This window comes from Nelumbo nucifera, chromosome 1 (genome assembly GCF_055504915.1).
Source record: "Nelumbo nucifera cultivar China Antique chromosome 1, China Antique-T2T, whole genome shotgun sequence".
Taxonomy (NCBI): domain Eukaryota; kingdom Viridiplantae; phylum Streptophyta; class Magnoliopsida; order Proteales; family Nelumbonaceae; genus Nelumbo; species Nelumbo nucifera.
In genome coordinates, this window is record NC_142649.1 from 18342346 (window position 1) to 18366107 (window position 23762).

Sequence of the window (23762 nt, forward strand, 5' to 3'; positions counted from 1 at the left end):
GCTTAGAGTCTGCTGCCAGGATCTCGAACTGATTTCCAAGGATTGGTGTTCTGAACTTCGATTGTCGAGGCGACGTTGACCTGCCTAGCCAGGGTCCCCCCGACCCGTCCACCCGCAGCGGAATCGGGGTAGCTAGTCTCTCCCGTCTGTCGAGGGGGAGGTCTGGTTTTTTGGGGGATTTTGGGGGACTTCTCCTCGGCCGGAGTGCTCGCTCTGGCGGCGAGATCTGGCTTGATGCAGGGCCAGGTGCTGAGGCCGGAGTTGAGGCTGTTGAAGCTGAGGTTGGGGCAGTTGGGGGCACAACCGAGGGTTCAGTGAACGTTGTTCTGACTGTAGCGGGGAGTGGGGCGATAGCAGGTGTTGTTGTGAGAGGCACGTTCAAGCTGGGATTTCCGTCCGCTGAGAGGGGGATGGTGAACTGACCGATACAGACAGTAGGAGACTGGGGTTGCTCCCTGGAGTTACCCATTTCCATGCTTCATCCGACGTTGCTAGGGGAAGCCATGAGCGCTGAGTTGTGTTTTAGGAAGAAGAAGTCACTGAGAATTTAAAGGGGAAGCCCTTTTGAAGCATTTACCGCAGACGGCACCAAATGATGTGGCGTGATTCGAGCACTCTTAGCTGGCGACCAACTGGCTCTTTGCTGGCAACGACCGGCACCTGAGAAGATGAAAGGAAGGATTCCCTGGGATTAGCCCGATGGGAATACTCCGATGCTTAAGTTAGTACTGTGTATGGGGAGAAAAGAGAGAAAACGAAAGCTAAGAGTGGAGGTCGTGCTTTATCACTATATTCCTGAGATTAGAGGTCTCAGGAGAGTCTTTCTCTTCTGCCCTGGAGGGCTCTTATAGGAGTGCTCTTGAGAGATCGGGCATAACCGCCACTGGGTCCCTGTCACACCCGTTACCTGCTAGGGTTGCGTAGGTGGCCGTGGGACGTACTCCTTACTCGGGCGAGTGACACATCCCCAAAGTGACAGGCATGCCTTCGCCTATTGAGAGACGTGGGCGCAAACTGTCGAAAGGACAGGGACTGCGCCGTCAGTTAGGGACGTGGCCCAGTCTGACATGTACGGCTTATTAACTAGAAGCTTCCTGAGGAAAGCTTGTGCGGCCCATTCGCGAGCTATTCTGCAACGAGCTTTGAATACTTCAGAAGTACCCTTAGTAGAATTGGTCCTCGGATGATTTGCATTGTTCGGGAGCTCGGGCGAGCTGGCTTTTTTAAATTGTAAGTTAAAGTTTGCCTCGGAATATCCCTTGAGGTAGCTCGGGCAACTCGGAGCTCGCATTGTGGCGAGCCCCTCCTTTACCTCGCTACCACGTAGCGGGCTGCTTTATGGGCCTATCACTTAACCGTATCGGAACACGATGTTTAGCTGTCGCTTACGCTGAGTCGGCGTCCACGTGTCGCCATTTCATAGGTCGAGTCAAATCATCCTTCATCAGTTTTCTCTGATGGATGTATGTAGTAGGGAGGAGTCTTATCAATTTCTCTTGCCATAGCGGAATTCCAAACGATCTTGGAATAGAGGATCTCTACATTGCAATCTTGGAATAAAGGAATGGAGATGATTCAAACAAGAATGGCAATCCAACTTGGTAGTGGCGACATTGCCAGGATCGCAAGAAAGAAAGAAAACACAGAAACATAGTTCTCAGATTTGGTAGTTAATGCTCTAATACATGATAGACGAAAAAGATGAACAAAGAAGAAAATGATTCTTGTATTTCAATATTTTACTCCATACATATTTTTACTTGTGGAAGAGAAACCACGACAGCTATTTAGATTATAACAACTTCACTGATGAACCTTTCACCGACTTACGACCTTCCTCCAATAACAATAGAAGTAGTAGCAGGAAGTCATCGTAGGGTCCAGAGGTAGTAGGCACGTTAACTAAGCACAATGAGTGAGCACCTAATAACTGTGTGGCACCTGTCCCAGTTAATGTGCCTTTCATCCAAACATTTTTACTCCATTAGACAGGAATTATCTATTATTTTATTATCTTTGTCAAAATAATTAAAAATAAAAAAAAACAATGAAAAAGGAAAACCTAAACATGTTGGAACTCATTGGACTCTCTCCAACCTTTTTGCCATTTAGATTTCTCTCTCTGATTCCGACCTTCAACAACTACAACTGAGTTCTCTCATATCATAGCTTTTCCTAGCCATCTTCTTCCTCATTTGTTGTATTTGAAATTATAAAGAGGGTTATGAACTTCTGCTACGGATGTTGCTTTTTAGTGAGCAAAATGGCAATGAAACTACACCAATTATTGTAAATTTGTAAGTCAGAAACACCTGTATTAACTCTATCAATTTGTCAGAATAGTTTATGCATATTCCTAAAAAATTGATTCTCCTTATTAAAAGTAATTATGTCTTTTTTGTCATAACTAATTATGTCTTTTTTTGTCAAAACTATAATAGTTTGTCTTTCTCAATAAACAAAAATGACAAGACAAATACCATAGGCATTAAAATTCATCTATGCTAATTATAAAGTATCCTAAAATAAACAATTTCTGCAAAAACTAGTAATTTACTTAAAATCTTTTTATTTTTGGTGAATGCTCTAATTTTAGAGAATTAATATTGTTATAAAGCATTACATGTTACAATTTTAGAAAATATTTTTTATGCCTAGATTGAATTCTCCAATTTGTCATTCTTCCTCAATGTAGAGGTGTAAATTGGGCCAGGCCGCGACTTTGGACCGGCTTTGCATGGCACGACACGGTGGTACGCAGGCCATGCCAGGCCCGACACGATCGTGTATGCAATGCTAGGCCTGGGGTTTTAGGTCCACCTGCCCAACCGGGCCGGTATAGCACAGCCGAGTGGACTATGCCTTCTATGGCCCGTGTGTCAACACGACCTAGCCCGTGACACAACCCATATATATTATTTATATATATAATACATAATATATTATATAATTATATAATAATATATAGTATATAATATATTAATAAAATAAATAATTATTTTCAATTTTATTATACTAATTTATTTAATTATTGTATATATAAGCAATTGCATACATCAAAATTCATATAAAATTAAAATTTTAAGTTTTTTCCAATTTTTTAAATAAATAAGCAAAAATAGCTTTGGCTCAGTCCACGGCCCGGCCTTGGCCAAGTCTTGAACCATGAGTCGGGCTAGTCTATTGCACGACACGAGCTTGCATGGGATTGGGCCATGGGCCATGCCGGGCCAACCCCCCAAGTTATTTCAGGGGAAGGCAGCATGGCCCAAGTTGGCCTGTGGGCCAGCACGACATGGCCCGCACTTTGCGTGGGCCACCCGTTTTACACCTCTACCTCAACATATCTAACATTAAGATAAAACCAATTTTTATTTTATATCAAACTTATTAAATCGTGTACTTGAATTTATAATTCTCAAATAAAATGATCAAGAAAAAACATTCCCATAGTAGCCTATATTATTTACTATTTTTTATTATTATAATTACTTTCTTTTTGTTAAACTGATGCTTTCTTTTCATTTTCATGTGTTTAATAAGTAGGTAAAATATTTTTGTCATGTCTAACAGAATAGTCAAAAGGAATATGGAGGTTGGTCGTCACTTGTTGTAGTTGTTGAAGGATAGAACCAGAGAGAGAAACCTAAATGGCAGAAGGTTGGAGAGAGTCCAATGAGTTCCAACTCCCTTCAAGTTTAGGTTTTCCTTTTTCATTGTTTTTTTTATTTTTAATTATTTTGATAAAAATAATAAAATAATAGATAATTCATGTCTAATGAAATAAAAACATTTGGATGAAAGGTGCATTAACTGGGACAGGTGCCACACAACTATTAGATGCTCACTTATTAACGTGCCTACTACACCCGAACCCCTACGATACAATATGTATCGACCAATACATCACAATACTATCAAAATTTTGAACCTTGCCCCTTACGTGTATCAATGGAAAGCCTAACTCTATATATAGCTACGTTTTTTTTGCCATGTAAATTTGTGCCGGACGAAATCAATTTGCAAAATTCACAATCAACCTCTTTAATTTATAACTTGATGTAAATTTTGCACCACTTTTCTTCTATCTTAATTTGAGTCTGACTACATTAATATGCTTTATACCTTAATCCCCCAAATAAATCAATTCATGTGTGATCCCAACAACCGAACATCTCCCTTGTCCTTCATGAGGGGGGGTTGATTTCAAATCAGCCCCCACAAGATAATTTCCCAATCATGACAAGATCTTTCCAATGTATGTGCAATGGTTGTTGGTAATGTGCGTTGGGGACCTTGCATTGGGACGAAATTTGCACACCAAATAAACAACCTTTATAATTCTCCCTCAAGTAGGAATAAGCTACCAACAAAATGCTCCCAATAACACTGCCGCAACAGGACACTGCAGCCGCACATTAAGAAGATCCTCCAACCCTATCCCAACAGGCCAACGCAGCCGCACATCTGGAACAAGGGAGATGTTCCTAATAATTAATGTGCGACTGTAATTGCCAGTTGGGAGATTTGGAAGTGCTTATTGAGAGCAGATCTGAACTCTCAACTCTCATCCCTCGCCTCGTTTCTCTTCGTATAAATCAGGACCATATTATTTTACTTATTGCAAACAAACAAAACAAAGGTCAAATCTGAAGAAAAAGCAAACCAGGATTTACATGGATGGTTCCTTTATTTACATTTATTCACCATACAAAGGAGGATTTATATTTATTTGACCTGATTGTTCCTTATAAAAAATCACAGGTGGGTTTTGATTGGTCAAATCTGGGCATCATAGATTTATCGTAGTCTTCTGATTCATCTCCTCCTTCTAGTATCAGCAAAGGGAATCTGAGGTAGTGATGCACATGAATGTTTGATGCTGGGAACAGCATATGGTCCTCTGATTAAACCCTCGGCAATCAATCTGTAGGCTGCTTCGGTTAGGTGAATACCATCCCAGCTCACATACGATGATGGGTCCTCGCAAGTCCTCGAACCAGCATCGCCACACATGGCTGTCCGGTCGTAGTTGTATGGACCTCCCCCTCCACAGCATGCTGTGAGAGCCCCGTTTGTAAATCCTGCAATAACATATCATGAACCCCACCATTAACAACCCAGTAGCCAGTAGCTAGGAGGAGGAGGAAGCAGGAGCAGAGTAGAACACAGACCGTATTGGCTGGGAGATCGATATATACGCATGGCGGCATTGTAATAGTCGGCATAGATGATGGTGGCATGAGGATATAGCTCTCGCATCCCATCCAGCTCTTTCACAAGATGGTCGTTGAACTTCTGGGCGAATTCGTTTAGCCACTTCAGACACCCGGTTTCAGGGTCGTAGTCATCCTTGTTTGGGCTTTGGAACTGAGTCAGGTAGGCCGCCGAGCATCCAATGGGGAGGTTTCCGGGGACCAGCAGCGTTACTGCACCTTGCTCGATCAACATCTGTGACCGCCCAAAGGAGTTTTTTGTTTTTTTTGGTAGAATTAATGAAATGGGGTTCTATTTCTATATATATAAAATTAATGGAGTCAACTCACTTGGACGGTGGAAGTGACGGCATTAATGACCAGAGGAACCAAAGGTCGTATATCGTGAAAGCTTTTTCCTTCAAAGAATGCATGATTGAAATCATTCCCTCCTATCTCTCCGGCGAGAACCAGAGATCTCGCTAGTAGTTCACGGCAATCTGTGAACCAATATATATCAACATTACCTAACAAATTTGGCAAATAGTGTCCTCTGCCGTGTATAAAAAATTAAAAAGTAGAGACATTAAAATATACATTATCGTCTTCCACATCTACCCTACTCACCTACTATATTTTTCCTTTGTTCTTGGTTGCAGAAGGCTCATCCATCATCAGCCCACTTATTTGGGAAAGATGGTTGGTCACCAATTATAGGAGAAAATACCGGACCTGATTGATTTCTCTCAGAGGAGTCATTCTTATCAGATCAGATCCGATATTTTCTCCAACACCAATTAAATTGCAGAGCCCCAAGTTTAGGTCTTTACAAAGTGAGAATTCCATTGTTGGTCTTGAAGCTAATATGTCTGACCCAGTACCTCACAATCTAGCGGCAGTGACAATTTTTTATCCGACCTCGCCAAGCCCACCTGGTTTTTGAATCCCAAGTGCCCAATTTGGATTAAAATTAAAGCTGGGGGGAGATTCAATTTTGAAATTCCTCATGGACCTAGCAAGCCTATAGCTGCATGGTCTTCTCAGGGTTGTACTGAGTCTGACTACGGATCTGTCTATTCCCATTTCCCAAATCCCAACCCGTTTCAATCAGGCCAGCCGGTTGGAAATTTTAACCCCATATCAATGGAAACCCATTAATTACTAGCTACTAACTCGATCGATCGACTGACTAATCACAAAACAAATTATGGTGTCGTTGAGAAAGGAAAGAATATTTGATGATGACTTACTTGTTGATGGGTCGCAGAGAGAAGGCAAGACTTGCTTGAACCACTGGAATTGAATTCCCAAAGAATTGTTGCTGTCTGGATTAAAGATACCTCTCTCTCGCAAGAAGCTGTCATCAAGAGCTGTAGCTCCTACAACTGCGAAATTAAGTCCTTGTTGAACAGGTTGGCTGTTATTGCGTTGAAGAAATGGTGGTATGAATGGAAGTCCAAGAGATTGAGCTGCATCATCAACACCACCTCTATTATTAAATATTAATTACAATAGCATAATAAGAAATTAAGAAATAAACCAACACAAGTTAATCAATTCGTTATATACCGATGAAATCGATAACTAAACGGCCGTTAGAAGATCGACCGGTGGGACGATGAAAGTATGTCTCTCCATATGGGACTCGGCTGATACGGGAGTAAGGTTTATGTTCTTGAGCTTGAAGGATGAGCAAGTTCCCGGTGTCGGCGAGCGAGTCACCGAAGCTGAAGATGGAGGTGTAGCAGCTCAACACTTGATTAGTACTAGCCAATGCAAGGAAAACGGCGACCAGAAGGATCTTCCATATGGAAATGGGAGCAGACCGAGCCATGAAAGAGAGACAGAGAACCTTGAACAGCTCAAGAGTTACTTATAATGTTCAAAATAAGCTAAAAGTCTTTCAGTTTCAGCAACCCAATTGTTATTTTTTAATGAAAGCTCCGTCAGACTCCATGCCCGTGAAGCAAACATTGGTCAATTGTTAATTACTTCTAATCCATCAAAAGAAACTTTCATCCTTGCTTATAAAAGCCTAAAACCATGCTTGATTGGGCGGTTCTTTGTTTGGAATTTCAGAGGGGAAAGTTGGTGATTGGGGTTTCGATTTTCATTAAGATATTCATATTCTTTTTTTATATTTACGTGGGGTTTACGTAAATTTTTTTTTTAGATATTACTTATCCGATAAATGGGACAAAATTAACTCTTTTAATTATAATAATAGCTTTTTTTATTATTTATATGAAAAATAAAAGAATATAAATAAATACAATTACCCTAATAAGTATTTTCTGGATTAATAGAAAAAGAAATAGAAGGAAGACCTTTGATCTTTGAACGAGGTTGGTGAGGGGTAGAGAGTATGGCGATTTAACAACCGTTTCTGGAGCAATCGACTACCCCCTTTGGCTTCTGATCCTCAACTACTACTGCCTTTGGCTATTAGCCTCTCGGCTTTTCATGGCTATGTTTATGCCGGAGTTGGTGGTGGTCCGGTAGATAACCAAGATGTCTTCGTCTCACCTACCGCTGCGGCCTGCGGGTCCTTCATCTCATGAAAAAGTCGCCCTCCGGCCTCCAGTCGGATATAATTTATTACTTGTTTGGCAGCAATCATAAAAAAGAAATTTGATCTTTTTGAAAAATAAAAAAAAATGATTTTGGATCAAGGTTTTAAAACGCTAAATGCCGAGAATTTTATGTATATAAATACAATATATGTATGTATGCATGCCTATCTATATTATACATACAATTTACTTCATTTTATAAACAATTTACAATTTTTCTCTTCATTACATATATATTCATTTTAAATTTTATTTATTTTATTTTGTAGTTTATATCCTTCTTTGTCTAAATTAATTAATATATATACACATGCTAAAATTATTTATAATTTATGCATAACGGATACAATTTATTTATTTTATAGCATTTTTATATTTATATTCATACCTACTTGTCTTAAAATTAATCATATGTTTTTGACATTTTATTTTTTTTACCACGTTTTATGGTCATAATTCATCTAAATAACATTATCCATTTATTTAGTTTACATATTTCATAGTTTATTTATATGTATGCAACAAATTAAACTTATTTTTAATTTTCTTATACATTTTTTGTCATAGTTATATTTATTGTATATTAAATTGTGTTCTTTTTAATGTGATACTTTTTAATTTTTTTACATTTTTAACATTTTTAACTAAACAAATGAATATCTTTACTTAATTGATATATATATATATATATATATATATATTATTTTATGAATATTATATGAAACCATTTTGATGAAAATGACAATTCTTACCCTCAAAACACACATGAGCCTACGTGTCACACACATTGCAATATTAAACATTTATTTTATATATGGAAATACAATAAATAATTGAAAGAATAATTTCTTCTTCTTTTTCTTCTTCTTCTTCTAATAATAATAATAACTAAAATCATAACCAAATATTAGAAAATTAACCACAATTTATACTTGCATAAATTGGATTTTAACATTTTCATAAAAAAATCGTTGCTAGGAATAGTATAGAACTATATATATATAGTGGAAAAGTGATTGTCGTTGGTGAGCTATGTCTGCCTCTTTTCCAAACTCAGATCTGAGAGAAAATAGTGGAAAAGTGGGTTAGAACCCACCACACCAGAGTGAGCTATGTTTGTCTCGAAGGGAGGTTGCCCCTCTTGCCAAGGTCCCTAGTCTGATCCTGCGGAGGTCGCCAGTCTGCTCTGCCAAGGTGCATACATCACATAAGGCCATGCCTTCCTCAGTTCCTAGCCAAGGTGCCAAGGTGCATCCAAGGTGTATCCAAGGTACATCTGAGGAGCATCTGAAATGTATCTGAGGTTCATCCGAGGTGGATCCAAGGTGCATCCGAGGTGGATTCGAGGTGAATACAAAGTGATTCCGACTGACTTGGTAAGGATGTATCACTGCCGATGTGGCACCAAGGTGTTATACAATGGTTCAGAGGTGCCACATGACACGACATCACTGGAGGGCCAAATTATCCCTCATCAATATCCTTTGGGGGATAAAAGTTATTATCACTTCTTCTTTTAAATGTGACGATACTTAGCAAGTTGAATATCCTTAAATTCAAACTACAAATCCTGGGTTCAACTTGGATTCCAAGGTTTCATTAAAAAGTTCAATATTTCTAGAACAGTTACTTGTGATGTATAGATAAATCAGTTTCGTTTTCTCAGACCCCCCTACCATTTGATTTAGATACTTTACACTGGTGTAATTAAATTCACAATGCAAACAAACTAGGCATATAAATGTATAATGGTCTGGGTTGCATTAGAATTAGAATTGGAAAATCTTTGCACTCCAATGCCATGAAACCAGCTTAATTTTGAATAACAAAATAGAGATAATTACTTGGAAGAAAAAGACGAGAGGGTGAAAAAATAAAATAAAAATAATGCATGAAACATACCTAATGTCGGGAGATAGATCCTCTAATCTTAGGGCTTAACTCTTCGGCCTGGGTTTGTTTGATGTTTTGAATTGTTGAGAGTCTAAGGTTCAAACAAGGTGAACTGAACCACCAAACACCATTACTACATATGTTTGGGAAATAAGTGTTTGTTCAGACAAATACTTATTCAATAAGGTTGTGTTTGTTTTGAAGGAAAAGGTAGGGAAAAGAAGGGAAAAGCACTACTTGTTTTTAAGTACTAATAGTGTTTGGGGAAGTTTTTTCTCAAACAACTTATACTTATTTTAATTACTTATTGTCTTGCAATGTTTGGTGAATGTTTATCACATAAGTACTAATATAGCCAAAACCGACCACCAGTCAAAAATGGTCGCGTGACACTAAGGCTGAGGGGCAGAGTGGCCAATTGACCTCCCATTACCTTAGAAGGCCAAGAGCCAAGTCGACCTGGCTTGGTCTAACCAACCTAGTCGAGCTCACATAAGCCCAATCAACTCGATCGAACCAAGCCGACCTAGCCAAGCTCACCTAGGCCCAATCAACCTTGTTGAACCAACCTAGTCAAGCTCACACAAGCCCAGACAACTTGGCCAAACTAACCTAGCCTTGCTAAGCCTGCCTAGCCAAGCTCACCTAAGCCCAATCAACCTAGTCAAATCGATCGGGCCTAGCGAAGCCGACCTAATACCACCAACTCATGACACATACACAGCACACCTCATTTAATGCCCAAGTAATGCCTAGCCACATGGTGCCAACTCAGGTGATGCATATAGTAAATGCAGTTCGACATGAGAAAGCATTACAAAGCCCTTCAACTAGGGGTGCAATGGATCAGATTCTTACCTGATCCGAGATCCGATCCTATTTTGTCGGATTTGGATCTCCCCTGTTCAGGTCTTCAGATCGGATCAGATTCTAATCAGGAAATATTGTTTTTACTGAAAAGAAAGCAGTATAAAGTTTATGAACATTAAAAGAGAAGAGAATTTAAAGTTGCAGTTTACTTTTGAGTGATTGATATGAAGAGCAGATTAGGAAAATAAATCAATTTCAGAAAAGAGATTGAAAGGGTTTGGATAGTGATTCATACAAAGAAAATATTTGGAAAACAAACATTTTTGTTAGAAGTAATTGCATGGGTATTTTAGACATTTTAGTGCCTCTTTTTATAAGACTAGTAAGCGTGCACGTGCTTTGCATGTGGCGATTCTAGATGATAATAATGATAGTAATAGTATATACAAAATTTTCTATAAATTTTATGTATTTTTATTTTATTTTTATATTTTTATATTTTTAATTATTAAACAAATGTAGATTGGAAAATCCAAATCTGATTACATAAACACCTCATCCAAATGTGATAATTGGATCGAGTTGTAAAGTTTCAGGTATCATTGACAGGCCCACCTGCTTAGTTAGGCTATTCTTTTTATAATGTTTTATCTTTTTGGTCTATCTTTTTCTTTCTTTAGTTCATTTATCAGAAAAATATAAGATTTAAATAGAGGGAATTAAATGAGGTGAAAAGTAGTAGTTCAATTTACAATTTAAACTTTACAATTAAATAGGGACTAAATTCAAAATTGAGTATTTTAGTCAAAAGAAAGTTTTACAATTTTATTCATATTTTTAATAGTAGTGTAAATATAGAATTATAGACATGTTCAATTTTTTCTACATTTTTTTTTGTATTTTTGTGTGTAAAAATAATTTGGATATATCACACTTACTTTTTGTTTAATATGATAAATACATGATATTATACATGTGCCTCAATGCTTTTTATATTTATGTACTTTTATATTTTATTATTTATTTATGGCATTAAAGGTTAACACATTTAATCCAAAAGTTGAACTATTTATTATTAATTATTATATTTTATTTTTGGCCAGTACTAAATTATGTATTTCATTTTCATTATCAATAAAAATAATTCATGTTTATTATGCCTATTTTTTAATTTAATTAATAAAAATATCATAAGTGTGCCTATTTTTTCTACATTTTCTTTTATAATTTTCTATATTTATTTCTATTTTAAAAAGTTTATTACCTAACTATGACTTCGTAGGTTGATCAATTTGATTCAAATGGTTGAATTGCTTAGCCACCACTTGGATAAAAATTGGTTTTGGTTTTTAGTCAATTTTAAAGTATATGGGTTTATATTGTTAAAAATATTGACATAGATCTAATTAGTAGCATTTATTAGTGAAAAATAATTTAAAAATAGAAAATAAGATTTAATACCTTAAGTATAAAACTTAATAAGAGGGGATTAAATGAGGTGGAAAGTAATAAACTAATAATTGAAGTTACATTTTTAACTCTTATAACTAGAAATGGATTAAATACACAAATATAGGCATTTTAATAGCCATTAAAGCTGGCATTAAAGTTATAATAAAATCCTTTTATACCCTTTTTCAAACAAATAAATAGAGGTTAATTTTAGTCCGAAGTTTCACATTCACACTTTTATATATAGTATAGATTTCTAGCCAAGGTTTTAAATTTCGCAATGTATCGGCCGATACGGGCCGATACGTATCGTTTTGGAAGAGTTACGATACACAAAACATATATAATTAGATGGTTTCGTATGTTTTCATTCGTATCGACCTTGTATTAGACCGTTTTGGGTATGTATCAGCCTCATATCGGCCGAATTTAATTTCCCTCTCAATTTTAAATTTAAATTTAATTTATCTCTTCTCTCTCTTATTAATATCAATTTTAATTAAGCCTTAAAGTCTGAAACGTCACTAAATGCTAATATTATTTAATTAAATGCTCATTTGAATTACCTTTAATTACGGCAATTAATATGTCATTAAATGTTATTTAAGTCAAATAACTTATTAAAAAGCGCAAATCGAAGGTAAAAAATTAAGAACCCAAGTCATTTGCTTGCAACAATAATTAATTAACCATTATGCCAACCTTAATTTCTTATTAAAACAACATATTTTTTTTTATATTAAAGTAATCTTTCTTGCCTTGGTGGATGTTTCCCAACAAATGCTAAAATTTGATTATTAATATTTATATAATAATAAGATGAATACAGATTATATTTATTTATTAAAAATTAAGGTATATATTAACTTGTATACATAATAAATATTATCTAAATCTATATATAATAAATATTAACTAATAAATGACTTAAAAATATTAACTAATAAATATTAGCATATATACACACATATACATTTTAGTTCTTTTATTATTTTTCAACGGTTACTAATTATATCCTGATAGTCTGATACTTTGTATAAATCATTAAATAATGGTTTTCATGTTTAAATAAATTAGTTATAATCACATAAAACTCATTTTTATTGTTATTCATATTTTTAAAGATTTTTTTTTTATTTTCTAGTATATCCAAGCATATCTTGATTTTTCATCCATATCTATATGTTTCCAAAGCGTATCTCGACACCTTGCGTTTCTGATACTTTGAACCTTGTTTCCAATAGAGGGGGTCTATTTGCAACTGTCAAAAGGTTCAGGGGAGGTAATGACAATTACCAAACTTCAGTGGAGGTTGCAACAACAACCAGAAACTTAAGGGGAGGTTTCAGTAATTTACACACAAAAAAAAAAAAAAGCCTGAGTGTTGTTTTTCGTCTCCCTCTACTACCCCTCTGCTCAATGGCATGAAAAAAGGTTCTCTTTTCTCAGCTAAATGTTAGTATTTGATTAGCAAGTCTTGCTATTCTTCTCCATGTTTTCTACAAACAAGCAAGTGTACAACAGCTTAATGCCGGGCAAGAGAAAACGGTGAAAAGAGGCACTTCGTCCAACAGAATACAAAACTAGTGTGGATGGGATTAGTGACAAGGGGTAGCAGTAGTAGACCGTAGACCCACCCAAAGGATGGTAGCATTTGTTCCAATGAGTGAGACCCCAATATACTTGATTCCCTGCCATTTAATTTGTTGGCATTGCTGCAACTGCAGTGATCTATAGACTACAGTATGCAATTTCAGAACTGGAGAACCAGAGAAATGCGCAACCTGTCTGGCCTGTAAATACGAATACAATGGTTTGGTTTTAATTTTATTCCAGAAATTGGAAAAAAGATGGAATAATTGACAGGCAGCAGCAACCAACAACCATCCGACCATTCAATGGTTGTTGCAAGTGAACTGTAAAGTGTAAACGAACGCTGGAGTGCTCAAGTGCCAGAATGATGGGTTGGAGTTTCCTGGGATAGATTTGTGTCTCTATGTTCAGACTTCAGAGGAGAGGGGAGGAAGAAGAGAGCACTTGCATCTGCCGTAACTGCCCTAGAGTCATATTTAATTTTTCATTGGAGGTCCATGTAGAAGTTGGATTTCGTCAACCTAGACGCCTACTTGATCAAGTCTTGAATTTGTGCTTCAATCCAGTCATTTGTCTAGTTGGGGGTACTTGGGGGTGCCAAGGCCAAACCACTTTGCTACAGTGTTTTGTTGATCACTTGATCCAGGGATTGATTCGCCTAGACCTAGAGCCAGACTACACAGAGATCAGCACTTGCATTTGGAACATCTTATTTTATTTCATTCCCGGGGAGATGTTCCAAATGCACTGCTGCAACTCTTGTGAGGATAAATTTTGTGAGGTCTAAATCCGGATTCCAACCGAAGATGTTGCAGTCATTAGTCCTTGACAAGGGGACCTATGGCTATGGGAGAGTCGGGTTTCTCAAAGATATGTTACCAGTAAAACAAATAAACGATCATTTCAGGGTTCAGACTTCAGACAAAGAATGAAAGCCACCTACACTACAGCAAGAAATTTAAATAGAAGTATATTAATGTTTATTAGAAAATGTTTCTTCCTATGGCAGGCCCTTAAGGCATCTAATACCAACTCAGCAATTCCAAATTCCCAACTGCAACGATGATGACAGCGAAATGCGGGAGAACCAGTCCCAGTCCCAGTCCCAGTCCCAGTCCCAGACTCCCAGTTCCGGTAGACGGAGCAAAATGTTAACAATGGAAAACATGAATGGGGTAAACAATGTAATACAGTTGACTGCAAAATTGTATTACTTTCACGGCTTGTGCATGCATTACTTTCAACTAATTTGCACTGGCAAACTTGATTCCCTTCTCAATTGATGCTTTTAGTTCAGGCTTTAGGCTTTCCAGGCCTTGTTTCTCGTAATCAGAGAGGGGACCCAATCCAAGAACTTCCTCCACACCATTCTTTCCAAGCCTCACCTGTAAGCATTGAGCACAAATTTGTATCACACAATTTATAAACAGAAGCTAAAAATTAGGATCTCACATCACCACATCGCAACATTAAGATATCACCCATGCATTATAAAACTGTCATCTCTCTTCCGTTGGTAGAAGATAACAGTGCAGATCATACTGCCGTAGCAATGGGGTTTCAAGTAACAAGGCAGTCACATGGTTGTTTCTATGCTTCATGGTTTGTTGTGTCCTTGTGTTTCTTTAGTTATTATATAATCTGTTTTCTTCTCCAAACAAAATAAAAGAAAAATAAAAGATAAGTACATATTCAACAATCAAAGCAACTGTCTATAATGTGAGAGCTCATTCCCCTCCCCCAACCTCCCTTGCCAAAAGCAAAAGAAAAGACATCACTTCTCCATAACTTCTAATTTCATTTAACATGCAACTTTTAACTAAAACCAACAATGATTCAGACATCAAAGTCTACAGATGGTTGTAGTGGACTCCTAGGATCGAGTCCCAGCTCCTACCTTCACCCAGGTTGAGGAGGATCGAGTCCCAGATTCAAATAACTATACCCCTGTTGCATAGCCCCATTACCCAAAAAAGAAACAACGATTAGAAGTAAATTAGAAAACTTAAAATCATCATATGAAATAAGAAAATGATGTGTTCCACAAAGCCATTTTGTACAGACTCTCCTAAATAAAGTGTCCACGTAATGATGTTCTCAAAGGATGCTTCTATGTGACATTTTTCTTTTTCTACATATTCAACATAAATGAACAGCTAATGTACAGAAAGAATGACATTTTTCCTATTAAATGTCAGCAAGTAACAACAATAATCTTGGAGACCTTTTACTAAAGAATAACATTAAAACTCAATAAAATATGGATTATTTTATTAGTTTATACTTTTCCATAGGTGTGTCCATGAGTCTACGGCTGTCAATGGATCAGGCAGACATTACAGACCAAAACCAACCAACCCAATTATGTAGAGTCTGGTTCTGCATTATGTGTCACGAGTTTAATTGGGCCAGGAACGGCTTAGATTGCTCCAAACCAATTAGAACCCAAATCAAACTATATGTATATAATCATATAATCACATATATGTATATAACATACTTATAAAGTTATAATAACAACCATATTATGATGTCCAAATGTGTTAATTTAACAAATAATTAAGTTTAGTATTAGTATCTACTTGCAGGTTAAAAGTATGGCTACCAATTATAATCAGGTCATACTGGGTCAGACCAGGTAATCCCAATTGCAGACCCTATAGGATATTGTTTGTAACTGGTTCTGCACAGTTACTTTGTGTCAGGATTTGGTCAATAATGATTTGAATCAGACCAGACCCATTGACAGCTAGCTCTGCACGAGTCCTTGTTTCTTCATCTTGCCAAGACAGACTCCCGGACGTGTCTGAATGTCCATATAACAGCCCTACAAAGCTATTTGAAAAACAAAGGATAAATCAATTCAATCACCTTAGAAGCAAAGAAAGTCAGTTCAGTGACGTTTGATTGCACAAAGGAACACTCTACAACATCTGGAACCCCATTAAGTCCCTTCAAGCAAGCATCAGCAAAAACGGCTCCAGCATAGCTGCAGAAACAAGATGGCTTATTCTCAGACAGTGTATGTAATTTTCTAACTTACCAATGGATAGATAAGGCAGATGTAGCATGCAGAAAATGAAGAAAGTTTATAAAATACGAATGATATACAGAATAGAAAAGGTTCAATTCAATCAGATAGCACCACGGGTTGAGAATGCAAAAGGTATAAAATATTGGTTGAATAATATGTACGAGACAAAAGTCAATTCCTCACATAACATAAGTTTGTCAGCCAAGTGAATTTTACAATTTCAAGAAAGCATGAGAGCAAACAGATAATTCATGAGCAATGCAAGCAACTTTTGGGGGATGACAAAAATTAGTTGACATTTGGATATTATGTGAACAATTTCAAATCTTCACCATAAAGGAAACACTGGATTACATAAATTAGGCAAGTTTAAGGGTCTGTTTGGTTTGCAGTTGGAATCAGAATCAGAATTGGAATTGAAATCCCCATGAATCAAAATCAAAATTGGCTGTTCCCTCCACCTGTTTGGTTCAGACAGGAATCTAAATCGAATTTCATAAGATATGCACGACTCCCAAGGAGGGCTGTTATCAAGAAAAAATAGGGTTTGGTGGTTTTTAAGTCACTTGCTTTTTTTTGTCAGCTGGAATGAGATTCTCATTCCCACGGCAGAGGCCATAATGGCCATTCCCTCAAATAGGGGAATGCCATTCTGCCAATAATGGGAATCAAAATCCCATTCCGCCTAATCAAAAAGCTGAAATCGGAATGAGTCATTCATATTCATACAGAATACGAATACTAATACTTAATTTATTCATGGTTCCTTTGTTCAAGTTAAGTTTATCCTACCTCTCAAATCTCCAACAAATCAAAGCAAACATCAGGGCAAATCTAAGATGCCAGAAAGGTATGATATTGGGGAAGAGCTTTAACCAATCAAAACCCCCATGAATTTTGAAGAAAACCACCTGATTGGTTACCACTTTTATGATGCTAGTTGATTGGTTAAAAGTTTTCCGGGTATCATAGTCAAATCCACAAACATCAATAGCTCAAATGAATCATATTGAGGTAAGAAGAAAGAACACAAGCCTGAATGTGGCAACCAGAATAGGATTCCTATATAAGAACTTGTTCAAAATCCTTGCAAGGAAAAACTAAGAATTCAGAAATAGCAATAAAATTTGTTTTGCCACAGAAGTAGCTGAAAGCCCATATAACATGACACTGAAGTGAAATTCCAGATTAAGTTCAGTTGATGATAATGTTTGTTAGATTACCCGAATACACACTACAAGTCTTTGGATGCAAAGAATATTACTAATTTTACCAAATGCCTAAATAGGTCCCAAATTCAATTCCGATACCAAAGTTCAATGTCTATATTATAAGGAATAGCACAACCAGCCAGACCATACTAATTATTTCATGCATCCCAAACACGAAAAATATGAAACAAGGTAACATCCACCGATATTTTCAATCCATGACTTACGCCATTGACAATGTTGCAGAGCCCTTTCCAGCCTTTGCTTCCACGACCTCCGTTCCCCCATCTTGTGTTCTTTTAGTAAGAGCCGCAATCTCATCATCCGCCAAGTTGGATTTTGGCGTCGCCTATTATTTTTAATATCTAATGTTACTAGAACACGACAACTTCCTCTAAAACACAAACACACAGACCCAAACAGTAAAAATGGAAGTACCTGAGAGAAAAGAGGGAGAATAGTAATCCCAGCGTGACCACCAACGACAGGGACATTGACCTCTGCAAATCAGAAAAGAAAAATGCTTTAAAAACGAACCAAGAACAGTTATTTCTACATCCAAAAAACTTTAAGTAAGCCCTTTGAAACGACAAGAAGAACTAAAAGGACACTTTTTTTCTCCCAGGGAAGCTTACCGGAAACGGGAACCTTTGCCTTTCCGGCGTAGAAGGTCTTAGCCCTAACAACGTCAAGGGTAGTGACTCCAAAAAGCTTCTTCTCATCGTAAGTTCCCGCCTTCTTGAAAACCTCGGCAGCAATCGGCACCGTTGAGTTCACAGGGTTGCTAATCATGTTAACCAGTGCCTGTTCCATCAAATTTATACGAATTAGAGAGAGAGAGAGAAAGAGAGAGAGAGAGAGAGACTTATAACAAAGAACGCGGTGTACAAAAGAAGGAAAAGAAGAAGCTCACATTAGGGCAGTACTTAGCGATGGCAGTGCAGAGAGACTTGACGATGCCGGCATTAATATTGAAGAGATCATCACGGGTCATGCCAGGTTTCCTAGGAACACCGGCCGGAATGATGACGATGTCAGATCCCTCCAAAGCCTGGCCGAGCTGGTCCTCGCCCATGAAGCCAGCAACCTCAGATCTGGTGTTGATGTGGCTGACATCGGCGGCGACACCAGGAGTCCCGGCGATATCATAGAGGGAAAGCTTAGAGACGAGGGGATTGAGCTTCATGAGGAGAGCGAGGGGCTGGCCGATCCCACCGGCGGCACCCAAGATCGCGACCTTGCGCTCGGGGGCCGATTCGGATGAATAGCATCGGCGAAGGAGATGAGAGGAAGATGAAGAGCTTCTGTTTCTAAGGGCAGCTTCGGCCACCGATCTCAACACCGACGTCCTCATCTTTCTTCCCTTCGTCCACTACTTTGCTGCAGTTGAGATTTGAGATAGAAAGTGAGAGCGGGGGAAGAAGAACGAAGAAGAATCACAGGTTTCAGTCACAGGATTACTGAATAAAGATTAGAGAGGCGCCTTTTTGTAAAAGAAAAAGCAACGAAGGGCGAAGGACTTCAGATCTCCTGCCCACGTTTATCTCAGCCGTACACAGAGAACATCTCATCAACTCCGTCCCCTTGGCCCTTGCGCTTAATTTTACTACAGTGTCTATCGCATGTATTTTGTACATCTTAAACCCGAGATAGATATAAGATATTTGTTCATTTGGGTCGTTTGATGGAAATCTGTAGTGGGGCCTATCATTATCAACGTCAGAAAGCAGGTTTTGCTTCCACGAGGACCATACATAGTATATATTGCTCCATCTCTCTGGGTGTTAGAAATCGGATTTAATGCTCACAGATTGTGATTACACCGTTCTAACAGCCCTTCAGCCGTGTATTCGGAATATCTCTCATGAATAAAAAATAAAGATCGGTCTGTGTTTTCAGAAAGTAAAGCGTCACAGCATGCGTCAGTTGACACGACCCCAACCGCAAGTCTTTTACTTTCAGGTGGACCATGGTCCATTGATCATGTGACATTAACCGAAAAAACAGATCTCCCTTCCCACAAGAACTCGGCCGACGTCTATCCACATAACATCTCAGCGACAAATGGGGAATGACCTGACCGATCCAACCTGAAAAAAACTGGGCTGGGTTGGTCATGGATCAATTGGTTGATTTTATTGGTACGTTTAATTGAGAGAAGTTTTCACTATTTAATCTTTATTATATAGTCTTTACTCTTTAATATTACGTTTTAAATTATTGAATGTTTAAATTTTTTATTTTATATTTGGATCTTTAATATTAATTCCTTTAATGATACTTTATTTTTTAAAATCCCAATCATTTTTAGGGATAACCTGAATTGATCCATGGGCAAGGTTCAAAATATTGATACGCCTGATACGTCGATAGGGGCGTATCGGGCTATATCAATATTGTTTTTTTATGTTTTTTTATTTTTTTTTCAAAACCGGTTCAAGGCTCCTCCACCCCCTGAAACTGGTCAGAACCCTGATACACCCTCTATAGGGGCATATCTAGGAACTCCCGAAACGATATGTATCGTTCGATACGGGTTAATACGTGTCGATACTTTGAACCTTGCCCATGGGTCAACCTTAACCCAAACATTTAGGGAAGGTATAGCATTTACCAACACAACACAAAATTCATCCTGACCCAATATCAACCCAAAGCATCTGGACCCAACTCGAACCCGATCTGCCCAACCCAATTGCTAGGTCTATGGACGGGGAATGGGTTACTCTTCTTATGGACTGGATCCTAGTTACTCTACTCTACAACTACAACCCTCGTTGGTTGTTAATTTGTTAATTTGTTATTTTTGGAATGGGCCTCGTGATGTGGCAAATATCAAAATATCAAATTTGACCACTGAATAGATCTCATAGAGGGGACTTCGTAGAGGTTAAATGGGAATTTGGTTAGGCTTGAGTTGATAAATTGGATTATTTGACATAAGTTTGGCTTTTTTTTTTTTTGAAAGTTAAACAAAATATATTAAACAGAGAAAATATCTACAAAGTTCTCAACTGTAGGAATCCCATTAGGTTAATCTCGAAATTCAAAATAAGACTATGGATGAGTTTTTGCCTATTGGGAAAGTAATATTTAAGGTTCATATTGAAAATTAAGTTCCTGGTTCTCAACAAAAACCAGTGGCAGAACCAAGAAAGATCAATAGTCTTCTGTAAAGCTTGAACAATTTGTTTTGCATCTGAGCAAATGCAAATATTCTTTTGACTTCAACTTTGTAGTTCTATTAAGACCTACATGATTGCAAATAATTCAGCTTGGTCAATAGAAGTAGATTGTGAAGTTCTTCCTCCAAGAACTTTGATGGAAGTTAAATTTGTAGTTAATATAATAATGCCAAAACTGAAAAAAGAATATGAGATTTCCCTACATCAATGAATATAATTAGCTCAGTAGCATTGGAAATGGATAATTGTATTCTATGGTTCTCAGGGAAAAAACTATTTGGATTTGATTCATGACAAAACTCCATGGGCTGTTGAAAATTTTGGTTAACAATAGTGAGGATCTTCTGTGGCAAAAATTGCTTGTTCCTAAAACATTTTTCGTTCCTGGCATGCCATATATAGCAGCAAGCAATAGCTATCCAACTTAAGATTTTAAGAAAAAGTTGATTATTAGAGAGTTGGTTATATAAATTTTTTAGGCATGAGATCCAAGAATCTTGAAAAGATATTGTGTAATCTTAGGTTCCAAGGATTTACAAATAAATGGCTTGAGCAAATTGACAATGGATAAAAAGATGAGTGATAGATTCTTCTTCCTCATTGCATAATACACAGAATTTGTCTGAAGATCCACAAATATAGAAGACTTTATTGGAATAAAATTGTTAATAATTCTCTAGAACAAACATTGATAATGGAGAGGAATAGTAATACGCCATATTTTAGATAAACAAAGCTTAAGATCATCAAAAATGTTTGGAAGGAGAATTCTTTGTTTGCTTTTGTATTCCTCCTTGACAGTGTATTTTCTAGAATAGTGACAAGTCTAGATCCAACTTACCTCATTGTTGGAGGGAAAGGTAGGTGTTTTCAAGATATTCCTAGATTCCTCATTTGAAAATAGAGAATGAATTAAATTAGTATTCCACTATGCTAGAGAAATGAGGGAAGATATATTCATATTCCTAAACTGAGGGGCTATAGGAAAGGGTATTCATTGAAACCGGTAATTTATTTGAATCCAGGGAACTCGATGGACAATAAAATCTGAATTTTCATTCACAAGATAACCAACTTCAGAGGCTAATTCCATAATCTTTAGACAGACAACTTTCCAATAGATGGACCCAATAGAGGCCATTGAATAGGGAATAATGTTATGATTTTTAAGATATTTTGATTTCCATAACTGGGCCCAAAACTTGTGTTGTTCATTTAACTATTTCCAGGCTACTTTTTTTAGTAGGGCATGATTTATTAGATTTAAATTCTTAAAACCTAATCCTCCACAAAACTTGGGTAAAATGAGGGTATTCCAAGAACACCAACGATAAGGATGTTTACAAGAAGAAGATACACCCCATTAGAAATCTCTAATAATTTTATCCATCTGATCTATAGTTTTTTAGGGAATTTTAGTAATACTCATAGAGTGAATAGGGATAGCTTGAAGCACTGATTGGATCAAAATTTTTTTCTTAGCCTGGATAATTGCTGAGGCTCTCCAATTGTTTAATTTGGCCTTCATATTTTCAAGAATATAGTTGATTTTATCATGCTTATTACGTGACCAAAAAAGAGGAAGGCCTAAATATTTAGAATTTTTATTTAGAGGACCTATATGTAATTTCCACTTGATCATGCGTTGATGTATTGGATGGATATTTTTGCTACAAAAGACATTAGATTTTTCCAAGTTAATCATTTGACTAGAGGCTTGTTGAAATTTAAGAAGAATTTGGGTTAGGTTATCTAATTCTTCCCTATGAGCTTGGAGGAAAAGCATGACATCATCAACGAAAAACAAGTGAGAGATTTTTGGGGAATAATGGGTTATTGAAATGCCTTGTAACTTTCCTTCATATTCCACTTGAAAAAGAAGAAGAGATAAACCTTCCATTGCTAGAATAAATAAATAGGGAGATAAAGGATCTCCCTATCTAAGTCCTCTAGAGGGGCAAAAGTGTCCTTCTAAAGTACCATTAATTAGTATGAAAAAGGAAACTGAGGAAAGGCACTCTTTGATGATCTAACAAAAATCCTCTAAAAATCCAAGAAGAGATAGGATTTTTAAAAGAAAACTTCATTCAAGACGGTCATAGGTTTTTGATATGTCTAACTTTAGAGCAATAAAGCCTATACCTCTTTTTTTGTGCTTTAAATAGTGAAAGACTTTTTTGGATTAGAATGGAATTGTCAAACATATGTTAACTCGGCACAAAAGCTACTTGATTTGGGGCAATACATTTATCTAGGAGAGTATGTAGTCGAAATGCTATCAGTTTAGCTATCACTTTGTAAATGACATTACAGAAACTAATAAGTCAGTAGCCTTGGACTTTTGTGCAATCTATTTTTTTAGGGAGGAGACAGATGAAAGTGTGATTTGACCTCCTTAAAAGTTTCTTATTTCTAAAGAACTCTTGAACCACTTGTACTATATCTGACCCCATCACATCCCAACATTCCTTATAAACTAAGGCTGGCATTCCATTTGGCCCAGGAGCTTTTAGGCTTCCTATGCTAAATAGGATTGATTTAACATCATCATTAGTAGGAAAATTCATAAGCATGTTATTGTCCTCTTTAGTAATAATCGTATTAAATCATTATGGTAAATCTTCAATTTCCTATGGATCCTGAGTTGAATAAAGATCCAAAAAGTAATCTACAAAAATCTTAGCAATATCTTCATGAGAGGATTTCCAATGATTATGATCATCCATTACTCCTTCAATAAAATTCTTTTTTCTACTAAATAAAGTGTTCTTATGGAAAAAAATGGTGTTTTTATCTCCAAAATGTAATAGTGTGGC

At 36.9% G+C, this 23762-nt stretch overlaps 2 protein-coding genes across 2 annotated transcripts; both read right to left on the reverse strand.

The window, feature by feature from the left end:
• Nucleotides 1–4650: 4650 nt before the first annotated feature.
• On the reverse strand, nt 4651–7635 carry LOC104612124 (GDSL esterase/lipase At1g28610-like). Its single transcript, XM_010279440.3, has 6 exons — nt 7523–7635; nt 6765–7047; nt 6446–6664; nt 5547–5695; nt 5175–5451; nt 4651–5084 (listed from the first exon to the last, which is right to left on the reverse strand). The coding sequence occupies exons 2-6, from the start codon at nt 7027–7029 to the stop codon at nt 4819–4821; spliced, it is 1176 nt and encodes a 391-aa protein (XP_010277742.1). The 5' UTR covers nt 7030–7047; nt 7523–7635; the 3' UTR covers nt 4651–4818.
• Nucleotides 7636–14473: 6838 nt separating this feature from the next.
• On the reverse strand, nt 14474–19280 carry LOC104612123 (malate dehydrogenase, mitochondrial). Its single transcript, XM_010279439.3, has 6 exons — nt 18675–19280; nt 18397–18565; nt 18200–18261; nt 17989–18110; nt 16388–16505; nt 14474–14901 (listed from the first exon to the last, which is right to left on the reverse strand). The coding sequence occupies exons 1-6, from the start codon at nt 19113–19115 to the stop codon at nt 14761–14763; spliced, it is 1053 nt and encodes a 350-aa protein (XP_010277741.1). The 5' UTR covers nt 19116–19280; the 3' UTR covers nt 14474–14760.
• Between the last annotated feature and the right edge of the window lie 4482 nt (nt 19281–23762).